The sequence below is a fragment of the Bidens hawaiensis genome, unplaced genomic scaffold (genome assembly GCF_021521415.1).
Source record: "Bidens hawaiensis isolate Kalapana, Puna unplaced genomic scaffold, B.hawaiensis_p1.1 tig00029951_1, whole genome shotgun sequence".
Taxonomy (NCBI): Eukaryota; Viridiplantae; Streptophyta; class Magnoliopsida; order Asterales; family Asteraceae; genus Bidens; species Bidens hawaiensis.
In genome coordinates this window covers 44,921-64,787 of record NW_027494985.1, presented here as the reverse complement: position 1 = coordinate 64,787, position 19,867 = coordinate 44,921, and the positions used below count along the sequence as shown (strand labels likewise).

Genomic DNA, 19,867 nt, shown 5'->3' with positions numbered 1-19,867 from the left:
GTAAGTTATTATTCATCCCTTATTGACATATTTTTATATGAAATGTTGTATTTTCACTAAAATCTTTTCTCATTTTATTTTAAATAGCTTACAATGAAGGTTCAAACATTTACAATGTAAGTTATTCATACAATTTTATCTTATCAACACAATTAAACATTTTGTATACAACTGATGTTTTTTTAATTCATTTATTACTTTTAGAGCTCAATAGAGGTTCAAATTTTCACCATGCTTAATGAATTTGATGCTCTCAAAACCTAGCCACGCACCGTTAAGGTTATGGTGTTAAAAGTTTGAGTCATATACTGATTTTAGTTGTTTCAAATTTGATAAAATATGTTTCAAGTTAATATTTGACATTCGGATACGGGATATTTTGAAAATTTTATACGGGTTAAATTTCTAAAAAGGCATTTGGGCTTTATGGTTTGTTTTAAACTACTAACTGGTCAAAGAAAGAATTGGTTTTGGGTCTTTTTGATTTGTTGAATTATTTTGCATCAGGGGCAATTTTGGAATATTCTGAAAACTCTAAATTTGTCAAAAGGGGTTTTGTTGTCATTCATTACTCAGGTAAGCTTAATTTTGGTCCTCTATGCTTATGTTTGTGTAATTTATATATTTTAGTTTTCAGTTTAATAAAAAAAACAGACTAATTTGCTGGCTGTTTAACATTTTTGAAAAATGTGGGTCAATATGTAAATATAATGATATTGTGATGGCCATGGTGCTGCTTCTGTTTTTTCTAAGTTGCTATTGGTTTTAATAAAGCTTGATTAACTGAAAGTTTATGTCACAAATATTTAAATATATCTTCTATATAGTGTGTAACACGGGATTTCATTATTAAACATGTTATTATATTTATGGTATATCTAATTTGGATGATATTGTTTTTTTTTTAATTTTCAGTTGGTGAAGCAAAATGAGTTTCTTTTGATAGAATATTTGAAAAAGTTGATCATGGTTTAATATGAAAGAACATGCTTAGGTCTTTTGTTGATGTTTTTTGGTGGTTTGGTGTACACTAACTTATTGTAACTTTAAACTTCTAACATCTAGACATTGTAAATGGTTAACGTTTTGGTCGAAAGTTGAAGAAGTTTTGTGTTGCTTGAATTTGTTGTTTAAATTTATTATGTTTGTTGACATGTTTTTCCACCGGTGTGTAACACGGGTCTATACCCTAGTTCTCTAATATCTCATCTCATTCATTATAACTATCAATGGGTAATGAGTCAAAACAATTTTGGCAAATTTTATATATATAGAGAGATTTTTTCTAATTTGTAAATTTGAGTTATAGACTTCTTATTATTTGTAGTATAGATTTTATATTTATTTTACCTTTAATATTGTTCAGTTATTTCAAATAACGATACTTATTTATTTTTATTATTTGACAAGTCCCGTATATTACATAAGTTCAAAAGCTAGTTATTTATAATTAATAAACAATTTTAACTATAGTATTTAAAAAAAATTAGTGGGTCATGGGTCTCATCAAACCCATATAGCTTTTAAAGGGTTATAACATCTCATCTATTTTTGAAACTATTAAATCATCAAACCCTAATATAATTTCTCAATATAGATTAGTTACATTAGTGATTTTTTTCTTTTAAGTTAACTTAAATGATACGTTTCACAAAATAATATCCAAATTATAACAGATGAACATCAACGAACAAATATAAAAATCAAGTAGACGATTCATTAAATGATTCATCCAAAAATGAGCATAACCTAACATAAACGGATCAAAACAGTTCAAGTATATTAGTAACATACTTATAATAAATAAAATTAAAATAAAAAAAATACATTCTCAATATTAGAAACGAAAAATATAAAACAACCCCTGTAATACGGGGGATAAAAGCTAGTACAACTATATATTTAACATTTTATATAACTAAATACAACTAAATATTTAAAATTCTATATAACTAAATTATAAATATAACTATATATGTTTGTAAATAATTAAATAACAATAAATTATTCAACTTTGAGGTTGTTGATATACACAAGATTCTAAGCTTGGGTTTGGCGATGCAAATTAGGGGTTTTTACGGTTTGGTTTTTACAATTTTTAAGTTAAACCGTGAACTGAACCGTTAGTAACGGTTTTTTAAACCAAAACCAAAACCAAACTATAGAACTCTCAAACCGAACCATTAGTTATGGTTTGGTTCCACGGTTTAGTACGTATTGGGTTTTTAAACTAAGAGTCCAAAATAATATATGATAAATTTACAGTCAAGTTGTGAATGACTTTAAACAATTTAACATCAAAATCATTAGTCAAATGCATCAAGATAACTAGGCCAAAGAAAAAGAATACACGAGTAAGAAACATATGGTTTTATGAGATAGTGAGATGTATATTTATTTAACATCACTATCTTAAAAGTACATGTGTCTAAATTTAATACCTATAATCAACTAAGAACCCGTGTCGGAATATCTTTTTCCTATCATGTTTACACTCATCCGCTTATGAATAAATAATATAGTTTTTTTTTTAAATTCATGCATGTTTGATAGTCGGGCTGTGGCCCTCGGCCACTCTGCACTGGCTCATATACGGGCATGGTACTGAAAAGCCATCACTATCTACATGATAATGATGTGGAGGGTTTTAAAGCCCCTTCACAACATTTAGCTTTATAGGTGTCCTTATCATTCCTACATATATGATCTCTCACATGTGTTATAATTCGTATCTATATTTATGGAACATGTTATGTCGAGTGTCACAGCTTCTTTTCGCTTCTCTTATTTCACTCATTCGTATTATGTTTCTCAATTTTAAATAATTAAGAAAAATAAAAAATCTAGTATATTGAATACAATAACTGTTAAAAAAGTATTAAATATACTAACTTATACGTAATTTCAATCATATTTTGTTTTAAAATATTATTTTTTTATTTCTAAATCTTCAAACTACTTAATAATTTATTATTCAACCCATGAAATGCACGTACATCTAATCTAGTATATATAATATACAATTATACTTATCAATATCGTCTTGATTTTCAAGCATTGGCGGATCACCTATTAAATGGGTGGTTTCTAGAAATCATCCTAATTAGAATATAAGCTTTTGGTCCGGTGAATAAGTCTATGAGTTGGTTAATTGAATGTCACATGTTCTAATCCGCTTTACACTACTTTTATTTTATTTTTCTATGCAATATTTTAGAGTTCAAATCCGTTTACACTAATTTATTTAATTTTTTTTTCTATGCAACTTTTTAGGGTTTCATAAATCAAAGCTTTCAAACAAAGATATAATTATAAATACCACTCCACCATGATTACGCAAAGCCTCTCCCATCTCCACCATGATTACGCACGTGCCACACTCCTTCCTCCGGTAGTACGGGCATCCGGTCGAACGATTGTATTTATATTATGTAACAATTTTAAAAGATGAAGACTCGTAGGGAACAACTATAAGTATTTTTTTAATTCGTAAAGACCATTGTATTTATATTATGTGTTTTTGAATTTTGAATGACGGTGTTATTTTATTATTTTATCGTATTATTATTATTATGTAATGAACCGAAACCCGAAATATTTATATCCGATTCCATAAAACTGAAACATCTAAAAGTAGTGCACCACCTGAAAAAATTTTTTGAATCTGCCACTGTTTTCAAGAGGGCAGTTCTCAAACATATGCCCTCTCATAACTCATTCGCCCTCTAAACAAGTTTTTATTCTTTGTACCTAACCAAAGACTGAACTTACAAGGGGAGGGGTGAAAACATAGGGCCAGAGTTTTCTGCAGGCCAATGACCATCTTTAGCTTGAATCGCACGGTTCAATCTAACTGCTTTTTTCACTGCCATGGTCACCGTTTCATAATTCACTTGCTCGTCCTCTCCTAGCCTCACCGACTGTATGCTCAATAAATTGATTCTGTTTTCCTTGATCAACTGCATATTATATAAAGTACATCAACTAATATATCTCATTTAAGTTACGTGTTTTTTTTCTTTGGTTTTTTTACACCTTAGTGCTTCAGCTGCTTTTGTTTAAGAAACTTATCGACCGGGCAAACTTAAGATACCAACAGGCATTTGTTTATCACAAAATATATAACAATCTTTTTTTGTTTTTCATACGATCCAAACTAACCTGCATCCGCATAAACAAATCACCGCATGGATGGAAGCCTTCTCTCTGATTGTTTTTATAACGTTGACGGACATGTTCAATTTCTTGTTTTTCATCTGGAGTTCCGGCATCCAGATCAAATTCCCAAATTTGCCTACCAACAAAATCGTTGGTGCTAAATAAGTAAGGATCATTCCCTTGTGCTATCTTCAACTTCCACATGACTCAACAAGGGGTTGGTGATGGTATGCAACTATGTATTATTATCTAGTATTTAATGGGGAGGGTCTTCATATATGCTTCCTCGTTTCTATACACATACACACACACATATATATATATTTAAAAAAAAACTCTGAAAAAATGAGGAACTGAGGGACACCCTTTCCAACCCTTAGATCTTCCCACATACTTATGGTGCAACATCAATCACCTACATTACATCGTTTTTGCAAGAGAAAAAATGCCCCTAAAAGTCAAAAAAATAATTAAAAAATTATAAAACAAAAAAAAGTGAAAAAATAAAAAAACCAAAATGTTTATCTAGCATCCCCGATCCAAAAAGGGAAAAAAAACCCTTCAAAAAACTCAAAAAATAAATTAAAATTATTAAAAAAACAAAAAATAAAAAAGTAAAAAAAACCACAAAAGATATCTAGCATCCCCCGTTCCGGAAAAAAAAAATCTCAGTTTAATCTTCGGGTTTAGTTTAACTTTTTGAGATAGGTTTTTAGGGGGTTTAGGTTTTTCAGGTTGAAGGTTAGGTTCATGAACACTATATTTCGTGAGATAACCGTAAGTTGGTTTTTAATATATATATATATATATATAGGGGCAGTTACTGTACGAAAATGCTTAACGTACATTAACGTACGCGAGACGCTCAAAGGCAAAAAACAAAGGCAAAAACCTAAAACGCTCACAAAACCTTAAACGCTCATTAAACGCTCAAAAACCGTCTTTGTGAAAAAAGTGAAAAATTGATTGATTAACCATCCAAAACTGTTTTTTTCGGTGAAGCAATGATTGATTGGATATGTTTTGACAATTCCGAGATGTTTGGATGTGATTTCATGGATGGATTCGCGAAAAACGGGATTCGCGTACGTATTTGTACGATAAGCATTAGTGTATTGGATTTTTTCACTATATATATATATAGGGGATGGATCTTGCGAGAAGTGATATTACAGCGAGAAATGCGAGAAGTGAAGGTGTAACTCCATTAATCCCTAATTTCACTCACTTTATTATGATGTTATCTACATGTATGTAGGTTGGTTGTATTTATGTCTTAGCTACACACATTCAAACCTACCTACACACATATACATGCGTACCTACACACATTCAAACCTACCTACACACATACAAACGTATCGAGCCACATTCAAACCTACATACCTACACACATACAAACATACAAACACATATAAAAAATACGTACCTACACACGTACATACGCACCTACACAATAAGAAAGAGAGTGAAATTAGGGATTAATGGAGTTACACATTCACTTCTCGTTGTAAAAAACTTCTGAAATGATTCAATACCGTAAGTTGGATCATGTAAATTTTAATGAGATTTGTTGTTTTACGTGTAAAATGTTAATGAAAAGTGTTATTTAAATGTTAAATATTAATTTTTACATGTAAAATCTTCAAAAACTGTTGTTTTACTTGTAAAATGTTAATGAGATTTATTGTTTTACGTGCAAAATTTTAATGAAAAATGTTATTATATATGTAAAATAGTAATTTTTACATGTAAAATCATAATTTTTACATGTAAAATATTAAAGAGTTGTTGTTTTACATGTAAAACGTAAATGAGATTTGTTGTTTTACGTCTAAAATGCTAATTAAAAGTGTTATTTTACATGTAAAATAATAATGATCTGTTGTTTTACACGTAAAGTGTTAATGGAATTTGTTGTTTTACGTTGAAAATGTTAATGAAAAGTGTCCCCCCCAAGTTAAAAAAAACTAAACCCGGAGGCTAAACTAAGTTTGAGTTTTTTTTTTGTTTCATTTGTTTTTTTTTTGGAACGAGGATGCTAGATAAACATTTTGTTTTCTTTTTTTTTTCATTTTTTTATATATTTGTTAACTAGTTTTTTGATTTTTTTTGAAGTTTTTTTTTGTAACATCATACTTTTGATAATAATAAATAAAAGAATTTTCTTTAATTATTGTGTGTTATTATTTAATTTAGTTTGACAAAAAATAATAGAGTGTGAGCTTGGACAATAAATGATGGTGATGGGCCTTAGGTCCATGGGCTTAAGGGTATATAAACCCCCCCCCCCTTAAACCTCCCTAAACCCCTCATTTCCATCTTCTAACCTCCATAGCACACTCGAAAACACACACAAACACTCTCATCATCTCGAACCTAGATCCGAGTGAAGAAAGGTTGAGTTTCGTGTTCAACGTCATTTAACAACAAGATAAAACGTCCAGAATCCACGTGTTGAATCCAAGCCAAAGAAAAACCAAACCAAACCTAAAAGGTACGTTTTAGATGTAAAGGTTAAGTTTTTGAGGTCGGTTTGCCATAGATTTGATACTAAGGCAAATCGGGCCTTATTATGTAAGAAAAATATAAACTTGAACGTAAACGAGATGCTTGGTATGAAACGGGAAAAACGGGTAACGTTTGAACCAAGTTAGTGCAAGGAAACAATATGGTTAAAGTCCTAGGCTCATTTATTATGCAATACGGGCAAAACAAGTTGAAAAGAAATGCTGGAAAATGATGGTAATAAAATCATATTCAAACGAAAAGTAATCTAATCAAATAGACAAGTAATCGAATCGAGTGGGCAAAGTAATCGAATCGAATGGGCAAAGTAATTGAATCGAATGGGCAATGTAATAGAATCTAATGGACAAAGTAATCGAATCGAATGGACAAAGTAATCGAATTGAATGGACAAAGTAATTGAATTGTATTCAGTTCGATTAGAATCTGCCATTCGATTAGAATTTCGAGCTCGACCCCAGCCAGGGGCTCTGCCCCTTGGACCCTGCTAGGGGCTGCTGCCCCTAGACCCCGCTTTCAGGGGCGCTGCCCCCGAACACTCGTTAGCTAGGGGTTACACTAACCTAGAAGTATGATATAGTTAGACATAGTTAACTGATACTTAGAATTATTGCACAGTTAGTCGGGCACAACTAAGGAGGGGTATTACAATTAACTATGAGAAGCATAGGACACATGTCAGTATCTAGCCCCATTTCCTTGTTTTATATATATATGACATTTAAAAATGTCCACAAACATTTAAGTCCCGTATTAACTAGAGTTAAGTTAAACTTCGAGAAACGTATACGCACAAACTTAAAGATATATGATACATAACATAATAGATAATAAAGTCGTTAACACTTTATGTGTTGCATCTCTAGTCCAAGCTCATATGAAGCTACAATGTACCAAAGCTGGTGATGAGACACGATCAACTGGAATATGCTTCAACAACATTCTTAAAATTTCTTTTGTCAACGTTTAAAATACATGTTATAAAATAACAAACTAAAGAGGATGAAAACTCATTTTTGGTTCCTCTTCATATTGTTTTGGTCAATTTAAATTTTTCTTTGTTTATCTTATTTAAAACTGATTAATAAAAACTTATAACCTGTTTCCCTGGTTTAAAATGAGAATCAGGACATAAAATAGAATGTGACTCAACAAAAAAAAAAAAAGAACGACTTATTTCTTTTTGAGACTTGAATCCAAGACCCTCTTCGAATTCAGATGTTTTAAGGCTTTGCCTTTACCAATGGACCGTCATCCCATTGGTAATCGTATGATTCAACGAAAATACAAACCAAGAAATGTGTTGTTGTAAGGCTATGTGTAGTGGATGAGCTACAAAATGGGGCGACTTGTGGCATGTGATGCCCAGTCAACAAATGATGAGTTTTTGTTTTAGAGGTGTAATGTTGTTGTTGCCCCTTCATCGCCACGTCATCTTTTTTTATTATTTTCTTTTTATAATTAAATTAAACAAATAAAAACCAATTAATTTATAAAAAAATATTAAGTTATTAATAAAAGACAATACATTAAAATAAAAATAAAAACACACCAAAAAATACATATAAATATACTAATTAAAGACTCGTCATCGTCCTCGTCTTCGTATTTGTCTATAACAGGATGATGATCCCAAACGTGTTGAACCAAATTCACATTAAGTTGGTTATGCATTTCACTTGATGTGAGCTCGTGATTGTTTCGTGTTTGTTGTTGTTCTGTTGGTTCAGGAGATTGTTCTGAAACACTACCTGGTATATAGTGTCGGCATATTGCTTTGCCCCTGTCTTCTAAAATAATATTATGCAATATGATACACGTATACATGGCATCGCTTATTTTTACCATCGACCATACACGACATGGGTTTTTCACATAATGCCAACGTTTTTTGAGAACCCTAAAACACCTCTCGATATTCTTTCTCGTGGACTGTTGCTTCTTCTTAAAATACTATCTTTTTTCTTCGATCGGGTCTAGAAACGTTTTGACGATGATCGAGTACTCCGAAATATCCAATATCCCAGATAGTATCCGTGACGGTAATACGTACTATTGGCATAAAACGGTAAGACCGGTATGCTACGGCTGATGTAATACTCTAGCATGGGCGACGAGTTAAGAACTTTTATGTCCTTGTTAGACCCACACAACCAAAGTAGGCCGACCAAACCCAAACTTCATGTGAATAAATGGCTTGAAGAGTAACCGTTGGTACTCCTTGGTCACCATGAGTGTATTGACCTCGTCATGCCGTTGGACAGTTGCTTCACTCCCAATGCATACAATCTATACTCCCGATCATGCCGGGAAAAGAATGTTTGCTTTCGTGTACATCATATATGCGAGTTAGGTCAAAGTTGGAATCCTCAAATAACGACCACCATATAATTGTATTATTCCTATAGAAATAAATGATTAAAACAATTTAAATTAAAAAAAAAATAGGTTATAAAATACTAATTTAAACCATTTAAAACAATTAATTTAAACACGTAGGTTAAAAAATAGTTAATTTAAACAATTTAAATTATACCGATGCAAAAATTCTCCAACGGGTCTCGCGTCGTTCACTCCGCCATCTTTAAATAGTCGTCGTTGATGTCGGTCGTATTTCCATATGCGAGGATGCGTAGCGTCGGCGTACACTTATGGGATAGCGGTGAATCCTAGATATCCTCTTGCGTCGGGTTTTTGTTGAAAATATGGATATTCCGACTCCAAATATTCCTCAATGCGCTAACATAAACGTCTAACCATTCGAAAACGATGTTCAAACGTAGCGTCGTCGTATCTAGGTGAGTCATTGAAGTAGTCTTTCATCAAACGATTGTTCGCATCAAGACGGTCTAGAATGATATACAATCGCCTATGGCGCGACCAAGAAATAGTAGAGCCGGAAATTATCTTATTATTGTGAGTGTAACCAATCCCTCTTAATCCATAGGAAAACCGAGTTAATTCTTGCTCGCTTATAAAACCTCCCATTCTTGAAAAACATGGTTCGACTCATAACTCGTTAATAATACTTTTTGACCTGTTAATAACATACAATGTGTAACATGCTGCTTTAAATAATAAATAAAAGAAGTTTCGTTTATTCAATAACGTGTCGTGTATCGGTTTAAATAAATAAACTATAAGAGGGTGGGCTTTGACGTTAAAAGATGAAATAAGGGGGCGGTAATGGGCCTTAAGTCCATGGGCTTAAGAGAGTATAAATACCCCTTAAACCGTAATACTTTCCATTTTCATCCATATCTACACCTTAGCCTAGACCTTCAAAAACACACACGAACACCATCCTTTATCCCGAGCCAAGTTCCGGAGAAAAATACCCGAACTCGTTGGTGCTAAAACGTTGCGATGAACCCAACCAACATCAAGACTAGATCGTGTTCGTAGATCGACTCGCTTAAATGTACGTTTTACAACGGAACACTTATTCGGCTCGTTTAGAATCCTTAGATCTGTACATATGGTAAAAACTAATCAAACACAATGTTTCTCGTTGAAATTCGTTAACGTTTGATAGGTTAATCAGTTATATAAAGAACCCATTGTAGGCACCGTGATTCCGAGTTGATTGATGCTAGATTTGTTTTGTTTCATCATGATTTAAGGTTCAATTGCAGATCTGATGTGTTGACTGTTCTTATCGATTTTGACTTTGACGGCTGAGTCAAAGTTTGGATAAGACTGATATTCATTCGTTATGAGCAAGCGAATGACTGCTTATTCGTTAAACAATCATAACGAATAAGACACATTCGTATGCTCCGGTAACGAATGAGCCTTCCATTCGTCATGAATGAGCTTACTCATTCGTTACTCATCCATTCGTTATGATAAGACAGTGAATTGAGTCATTCTTTATGAGCTACATTCGTATACTCTTGTAACGAATGAGCCTCTCATTCATCTCATGGAAATCACGAATGACCTTAGTCATTCGTTATGCACTCATTCGTCTCAGATCAAACCATTCGTTATAAAGAATGGGACCATTCGTCATAACGAATGGGATAGCGAATAGATATTTATTTAAGAATTTTGATGAAATTTTAGTAAAGCATCTTTAATATAAATAAAATTTTTCCAAGCTGACCTGGCAGCTCTACCCCAGCCAGGGGCTCTGCCCCTTAAACCCTTCTAAGGGCTGCCGCCCCTAGACCCTGCTACTAGGGGCGCTGCCCCCGGACCCCGTTCGTTGAGGGTTATATCAAACTAGAAATCCGATATGGATAGTGATAGTTAATTGATACGTGTAATTATTATACAGTTAGTCGTGCCCGGTTAAAGAAAAGAGTTACCATTAACTCTGAGAGGAACCGAGTACAGGCGAGTTTCTAGCCCCATTTCTTTGTTATGTTTTCGGGGCTGTGTGCATACTCAATGTGATTAGTTAATACGCTTACCCTAAGTGGTAAGTGTATGCCTTGTATGATTTATGTGATAGTAATGGAGGTTATGAACGAATGCTTGTCGGTACGTGAACGATCTTCGAATATTACACGTATTGACAGGGAAGGTGAGTTTTATAACAAATGTATGAATGACACATGAATGATTAAGAGTATGTATGAAATTATAAAATGTATGTGTAAAGAAGTGTATGTATGGTTGTATAGAAAGAAAGCACCAGACCCTACAAATATCTGAGATAGAAGAGACCAGACCCTAATAATATATGAGATAGAAGGAACCAGACCCTAATAATATCTTAGATAGACAAGGAAGGGACCAGACACTACTAATATCTAAGATGGTAAAAATAGTTATTAATGTAGCAAAAAAGTTTGAAAGTGTGATGGTATGAAATAATGTATTTATGAATGTATGAGATAAAGGTAACAGATAAAGTATATAATATGTATATTCGGATGCGTATATAAAAGTGAGTGTATAAATGTACGTTATCTGATTAACTAGAACTCACTCAGCGAAGCTGACTTTTAGTATGCACGCATGTGAGTAGGATGAGACAGCTGGCTTGAAAGGGGGGTGGGGGGGGGGGGGCACATGGCAGATGAATAAGAAAGCTGGCATTTGAAAACTTAGTTGATAATGTTTGAACTAAAAAAAACATGTTTTATAATATTTTAATCTGAGACTTATGTAATGAATAGTTGACATTTATCTATTCCGTGAAAAGTTTTAATTAACTATTATATTTAGAACTGTGTTTATTAGTAAATCCAACATCCAAAGTAGGGCACCGGGATCAGAGCCTTACACAATGTTATGTGTCGAAAGTCATTAATAGCACCAAAATTCATATTCGTTACCTAGATAGTTTTCTCTCGTTAATAATAATAATAATAATAATAATAATAATAATAATAATAATAATAATAATAATAATAAATATTATCAGTGGGTTAACTTTTAATCGTTAATAAAAACGTTTTGGTCTATTCTTTAAAAACACGGTTTCGACACGTAACCCGTAAATAATACCAAAACTATACGTGTTACCACGATAATTATAACGCTTCAAAAACTAAAGTTTTTATGGGTCAAACCAGTTTAATTATACCAAATTTATAACCTCGTTATTGGAATAATTTTGACCTGTTAACCAACCCGTTAATACAAATATATATATATATATATATATTCCTATCCGGGTTAATTTTTACGCGGTAACAAAAACATTTTGATCCGTTCTTGAAAAACAAGGTTTCGACACGTAAACTATTAAAAATAAATTTTACCTGTTTTTAAAAAGCATGGATTTGAGACATAATCTGTTAATGATACCAAACCTTTACACGTTACATGTATAACTTAGACGTCGATAGGTATTTGTCGAAAATCGTTAATAACGTAGATTTCTACGTGTCGAAACCTTTAATGACTACTTTGTAAACATGTTTAGATGGGGGGTTTAGATGATTAATTTTATTATATTTTATTTGTGTTCTTATCTTTACTTGCTCGATTAGCTATTGTAACTGATTTATTTCTATTTCGTTTTGCTTGTATATAAAATTAATAGTATATCGAAACTGTTATTGAATTGTTGATAAAAGTGTGGTAAGTTATATTTTAGTGTAATATGATAAACTATTAACATATATTAATGTTAGTGTTGGAAATGTTTTTTTATTATTAATGTAGTGCATAAAATTGGTTTCTTTTATTTGTTCTTTATTCGTGTCGTAAAAAAAATGGATGGATTTATTATGTATTTTTGATTTCTAATTTGGTTTTTAGTAATTGTTGAAGGCCTTGTTTTGGTATTTTGAAAAAGAAAAAAGAAGTCCGAAGTTAATTAAAAAGGTGGCATTTTTAACCTCTAAAAGACTTGTACTTGGATACAGCTGTGATTTGCACATTATGTTATGCACATCGATATTCAATAAAATTAAAATTGAAACGTTGACAAAAATAAGCATGTCGCAATGGTATGTTAATTTTTTAAAAACATAGTTTATTAAAAGATATATGAGGAAAACAAAATTAAATAGAAATTGAGGAATATATGAATAAACATAAGGGGGTGGAAGAGTAATTATTGTTAAAATTTACATAAATTGAGTAAAGTTAAGGTGTGAAAAATGTAAGTATAATATAAACAATAAACTAAATCGTGTGATGGTATTCGCTAAATACCATATTACTCTCTTAACCAACTTAAGACATGCAATGAGACTAGTACAATAAGCAACAATAATTGTACTTCTTAAAATTAGAGGTCATTGTGATTCTCTTCATATATATATATATATATATATATATATATATATATATATATATATATATATAAACGAAACCTTTAAAACTTCTCTAGTTGCTCCCTACATTCTCTCAAGCCACTAGATTTCATTATTTGTAAATGGAGGCTTCTCATGCATTTAAACCGAATTCACGGGTATGAGTCTTACTAAATCGAGATATTCCTTTAACAGGTTTTAACATCTCATTAAATAAAAAATTAATCTCACCAAATTATTAACATGAAAATCCTATAAAATAAGGATATACTAAAAATTATTATATGATATTTAGAAAAAAAAGATATTATTTATAATTAAGAAACAATTTTACAGTAAAAATAAATGGGTCTTGGGTCTCTCCAAACCCATATAACTTTTAAACCGGGTTATAACATATTAGTTATTTGTGAAACCCTTTAATCATCAAAATGTAAGTATATTTTTAGTTTCCTTACAATAAATAAAGTTAAACTATAAATAAATATATAAATATTAAAAATAAATAATGTAAAATAGTATCCGTAATATTGGAGATAAAACCTAGTTGTATAATACAGATATAGATGAGCCATGTGCATTAATAGTAGATGGTACTTTACATCTTATACGTTGAAAAAACCATGTGAAAACAATAAATAAAACTTGATAAGCTAGTTTCGAACATGGCAAGCTACTTTTTAGTACGTGGTCCATTTGACATAACTCTTTCTTTAAACAATAACTAGACGGGTGCCTGCGTGATGTAGCGGGAAATACGGATATGGTAATCACATTATAGATTTATGGGTACTCGTCGTTTCGTTTGTAATCGTGAAACCATTTATTGGTATAGGTAGATTCATAGTTCTTATTTTAAACTCATTTTAATATCAAAGTACAAACGAAATGCAACCTAACCATTGTTAATGGTTTGATTTTGTTGTGTAATTTTTAACGGTTTAGTTTCAATTTCGGTGACAAAAAGTCGTTAATAATGGCTTGGCTCATTGTTTAATTTAAGACCATCAAAACCGGCGGGCAAACGACTTTATGTAAAACTTTATTTTTTAACTGAAAAAAGAAACTATGACAATATCATACTCAAATTAAAGAGAATTATATGCTCGTTTTTACGGTGCAATTTTAAAAAATAATATTAACGTATGAAAAAGTTATAACCGTTAAAAAATCGTTGGGGTATTTGGGTTAAAAATGAAATTATGAAGAATAGATAGTTAAAAGATAAAGGGCCAAAGTTAATAACTATTGTTTAAATTTGCAAAATTTTATTAAAGTTAAAGGGGCAATGTTGCAACTATTTTGGAAAAAAATCAAAGACGCGTGAGATTAATGTTAGAATGACCAATTTGTCATCATTTTATGTTGTACCATGTGCTTGAAAATTTATAAATCCCTTAAATTCCACTGTCTTAATTTGCCCATCTTTGCCTCATTATATATAGTATTATTAATTAATTTTATCTAATTAAATAGGTGAGCGTGTCAATTTCGCAACCCCCATCGTTACAACCACCAACACCCGACATTAATGCCCGCCACCCACTGTTGGCGCCATCAACACCTTCACTATCTAATCTACCATAAAAACATGTTTCTTTAAAGCGACCTATTTTGTCCGAAACTAAATTTACTTATAACCATATTGACTTGAACATATTCTAACTCATGACTCAAACCCATCGTACCCGTATATTATTTAACCGCCCGCTCCATTCATATATGATATAATATTCATTCATTATTTGAACCTAACATTTCACGTATTACCAAACATGGTAAGTTAAATATGAAATACAAAAAATGGTGTACGCCATCATTGGGCATCCCCACCAACCGGTCACACAGCTAACATGAGAGAAGTAAATTACGTGCTAGCAGGGCCGTCTCGTGAGTAAGCTAAATGAGGCGATGGCTTTAGGCCTTCAGTTTTATAGGGCATCCAACTTAAATAAGAGTTGCGTATTCGGAGATTTTGAAAGTAGAGTTCTTTTAGAATTAGTAACTCATTAATGAGCCACAAGCTAAGAAGGATTTTTTCATATTCATTATCACTGCATATCATCCATATTCAATAATTCTTGTATATTACTCTAACGCTGTACGCATAAAGAAAAAAAAAGAAAAATGCCTCAACATTTTAGTTAGTTTTAGGCCTCCGAGGACGTTGAGCCGGCCCTGCGTGCTAGGGTTTTGATTCCTAGACCTCCGCAATAGATTTTCAAGTCCTTACTACCAAGGCATGGTGGGAACAAATATGAAATCTAGGGAAATGAAACGAAACAATGGATATAACAGGTATAAATTCTTATTAGTCATAGCTAGGTAGTTACCTACATTGAAAGATGTCCTTTTGAAATACGTGGACAATTGAAGCTCGACGAATTAATCATGTGGCGTACGGATATATCCAGAGTTTTGAGACTGGCAGTGAAAATGACCAGAAATTAATGTTGGGTGGGGAAAGATGAATTCAATTGTATGTTTGTCAAGTGGGGCTATGATTTTGTATTCACCAATTCTATTTTGTCAATACAGAAGAGTGTAATTATGGGACCATGGGATGTACTTGGTTACCGATGAAAATTGTTGTTGGGTGGTTGTGTTTGATCACGTCCCAAATTTACAATATAATGCCTTACTAGGTTATTGACCCGTGGACGTCACGAGTGAAAAAATAAAAATAATGTAATATACACACTTTTCTAGCATCAAGTGAAATATAAATAATGTAAAAACATAACATTCAACTAAAATAACATCCATTTTACAATTACAAATTAGTAAATAGTTCCTTATAAACCACATTTGTAGTTTTATTTGTAACTTATCTTCCTTGTCTAATATAAGCATTTTAACACCGTCTCTACTCTTCACTCGTGATAAAGCCACATATAGTTGACCTTGTGTAAAACCGGTTCTCGCAGGTATATGCCAACTCTTGCTAGTGATTGGCCTTGACTTTTATTAATGGTCATTGCAAAATAAACCACAACAGAAAACTATCTTTGTTTCAATTTGAATGGCAGTTTCTTATCTGAAGGAGTTAGACCACTACGAGTTATATAAGTGCGAAACCCAATGCTAGTACCTGAAATAACCTTTACTTCGATAATAAGCCTCCCCAAGTTAATTACTTGTAATATGGTTTCGTAGCATAAACCGTTCTTCTGATCTATATTCCTTAGTAATATTATTGGCACACCAACTTTTAGAACCAATATATGATTAGGCATACCAGACATATTTAAACCATTTAGAAAATTTGGTTAGTGTAATGCTGGATCGAAACCAGGACCAACACCATCAGACTTTCTATACTATCAGAACTGAGATGTTCAACTTCTTCTCCAGAAAACAAAGACAAAAATCTGTCATTAATGTCTTGGACAACCTCATTTAAAGGTGCAAGTATGACCCTTTCTTGAAAATATGAAATATCATTAAAATTTTCCAATAATTATCGAATGAATCACTAATCAAAAGATCATCTGGTATATCTATAATGGCGTTATCGTCACTGTCACCGCCAAGTTTTCCTTCACCAAGCTCCAACAACCATTCGGCAAAATCTACTGGTCTCTTCCAAATCTGATGCCTGACATCCGACCATTAACCTCATGTTTTTTGTTAACCTAAGAACCTTGCATTTGGACCAAATGTGGGATGAACTAAGTGAAGCATTAACAATGTCACTACGTGATCTGTTTTGTACTACTGGTAGAATTTGTCTAAAATCAGCTCCAAAAACAATAACTTTCCCCATAAATGGATGTTCATAAGTGTTACAGTTACCACTTTTTAAAACATCTTTTAAAGTTATATCCAAGGCTTCAAAAGCATGTTTATGTATAATAGGATCCTCGTCCCAAATAATCAGATCCGTTTTACTCATTATGTTGCGAATATCTGGATTCCTTGTTATTGAACAGGTAGAATCCTCAGTTAGATTTATAGGAATTAAAAATATAGAGTGAGTGGTTCTACCTCCCTCAAGTAACAAAGATATACCGCTGGAGGCAGCGTTTAAAACTATTTTAGCTTTAGATCTTATGGAAACCGATAATGTCTTACAAATAAAAAGATTTCCCCGTCCATCCATAACCGTACACAAAGAAAATACCCCCTTCTTTGGATCATTTGCTTTCATCATTTCATTATACACATCTCGTTGCTCAGCCGTTAATGAAATAAAAAGTCGTTGAAACTCATCAGTCATGACTTGTGTATCATAAGCTAGCTCCTTGTTCATAAAACTATTTGTTGATGCAACGATAGAATCCTCATCAGGGAAAGGCATTGTAGGAAAATAACGCAGAGTATAATTATTTCAGAGTAGGAAGTTTTGAATTTCAAGTAACGCGAGGTTCTTTAGTTGTGCCTTTGAAAGCACCAAATCTATAACGAATCACAACATAATAAAACTGAGTTTTTAACTAAACATATTTGGTAATGTCTTAAAATATTTAAAAAGATAAGAAATTCTAATTATTTGATACCTGGATTTTTTTTGCTCATTTTGTTGTTTATAAAGAATGCCATCAATTAAATACGGCCAAGCTTTTTCCCATACATCATCCGGTCTAGATAAACTATATGTGATTAATATTGTAGCAAATAAACTTCGTAAATATTAACCACTTGCAGTATGACTTGCTTCTTCAATAGCTTCTATATACTCGTTGTCATCGTCTAAAAGGTCTCTTTTATAACAAGCATCTCTATAAGTAGCACACACTTCACCATCAACAGTACGAATATCTTCAAAGCACGTAGGGTCTCTAACCTTGTTTAACAAAATTCTTAGATAGTATGCTTCGTTGAAAGCTAGAGGAACATGATGAACACGACCATTAGAGAAACCTCGTTTATGGTCCCAATGTCGTTCATCTTGTTTCCAAACAATTTTTTTTGGAAACTCAATGTAAGTTAGCGTTCGAGCAAGACCACTCCATCAAAGCAGTGAATCTTGAAGAACCAACAGTCGACTTGTTTAAAATATCTTCCACGTCATCATCATCTACGAACACAACTATTTGTTGTCCAGATAAATGAAACGGAAGCCGGGTAACAGAAGGAACTCTATAACGGACGTCAAAAGAAAAAATTCTTCATGCAGCCTCTCATGCAGGTAGATATCTGCAATTATAAAACGCTTTAGCTTCGTCTACCACTTCATCTTGATTGTCAGTCTTTTCTTGTACAAATGATATAGTAGCACGATCCGGGCCTTTATTAGTGTACTTAAAAAAATACTTTATCAAACCCTCTTGATTACACCATTCAACATTGTTTTGGGCCTGATATTTTTTTGACAATTTCTTGTTATATGGAACAACAAGTCTGTTGTATAAATTGATCGCAGACTTCATAACAACATTACCCAAATCTCTTCTTCGATAAACAGGAAACCCATTATAATCAATTGACGTCTCATTCTGAAATTTTTTGAGAATTTTTTAGAACATGAGTTATCGACCATGCAAGAGCATTTAGGGTTAGCAACACCACAAGGACCATGCATCATGTGGTCGCTTACAAGCGAATAAAACTCCAGGTCTTCATTCTTATCTGGAATTTTGGCTGAGATAAATTTTTCTATATTCTCTGGATTATAAATTTTATGATTGGAATGCAAAAACAGGCATATATGTGCATGGGGCGGCAATCCGCGTTTCTGAAATTCAATTGTGTAAACAACTGCACATGACAAGTAGTAGTAAATTATATAAGTTATTGAATACTAATATAATATATGTTAACGATATATGGTATACTAACATAATTTTGACAATGGTAATGATTATTAACATTTTAAAAATTATGATAACGAACAAAAACCACACAATTACCTGCTTGAAGCTTTCCAAACAAAGCTCTATCCTTCAAGTCTTTCATTAATGAATCAAGCTACATCTTGAACAACCTACACAATATATCTGGCCTGTCTTTGGACTTGCGATTTTTCTTTTGTAAAAATCGTTTGATTTCGGGCTAGTTTGGGTGTAGACCCGTGTTACACACAGTTGGAAAAATATGTCAAAAAACATAATAAATTTAAACAACATATTAAGCAACACAAAATTTCTTCAACTTTCAGACCAAAACGTTAATTATTTACAATGTCTAGATATTAAAAGTTTAAAGTTACAATAAGTTGGTGTGCACCAAACCACCAAAAAAGTCAACAAAAGACCTAAACATGTTCTTTCATATTAAACCACCATCAACTTCTTTAAATATTCTAACAAAAGAAACTCATTTGCTTCACCACTTGAAACTTTAAAAAACCAATATCATCCAAATTATATATGCCATTAATATAATAACATGTTTAATAATGAAATCTCGTGTTACACACGGATGAAAGTTATAATAAAAGTAAAAAAATATTACATGTAATATTTAAATTGAGTTATATTATATAATTAGTTTTATTTATGACTTTTATAATAAGTTTT

General features: G+C 32.1%; 1 protein-coding gene across 1 annotated transcript; it reads right to left on the bottom strand.

The window, feature by feature from the left end:
• Positions 1–16,947: 16,947 nt before the first annotated feature.
• Positions 16,948–17,706, bottom strand: LOC143579781 (uncharacterized). Its single transcript, XM_077062986.1, has one exon. It carries the CDS (start codon positions 17,704–17,706, stop codon positions 16,948–16,950), a length of 759 nt encoding a protein of 252 aa, XP_076919101.1.
• Positions 17,707–19,867: the final 2,161 nt, after the last annotated feature.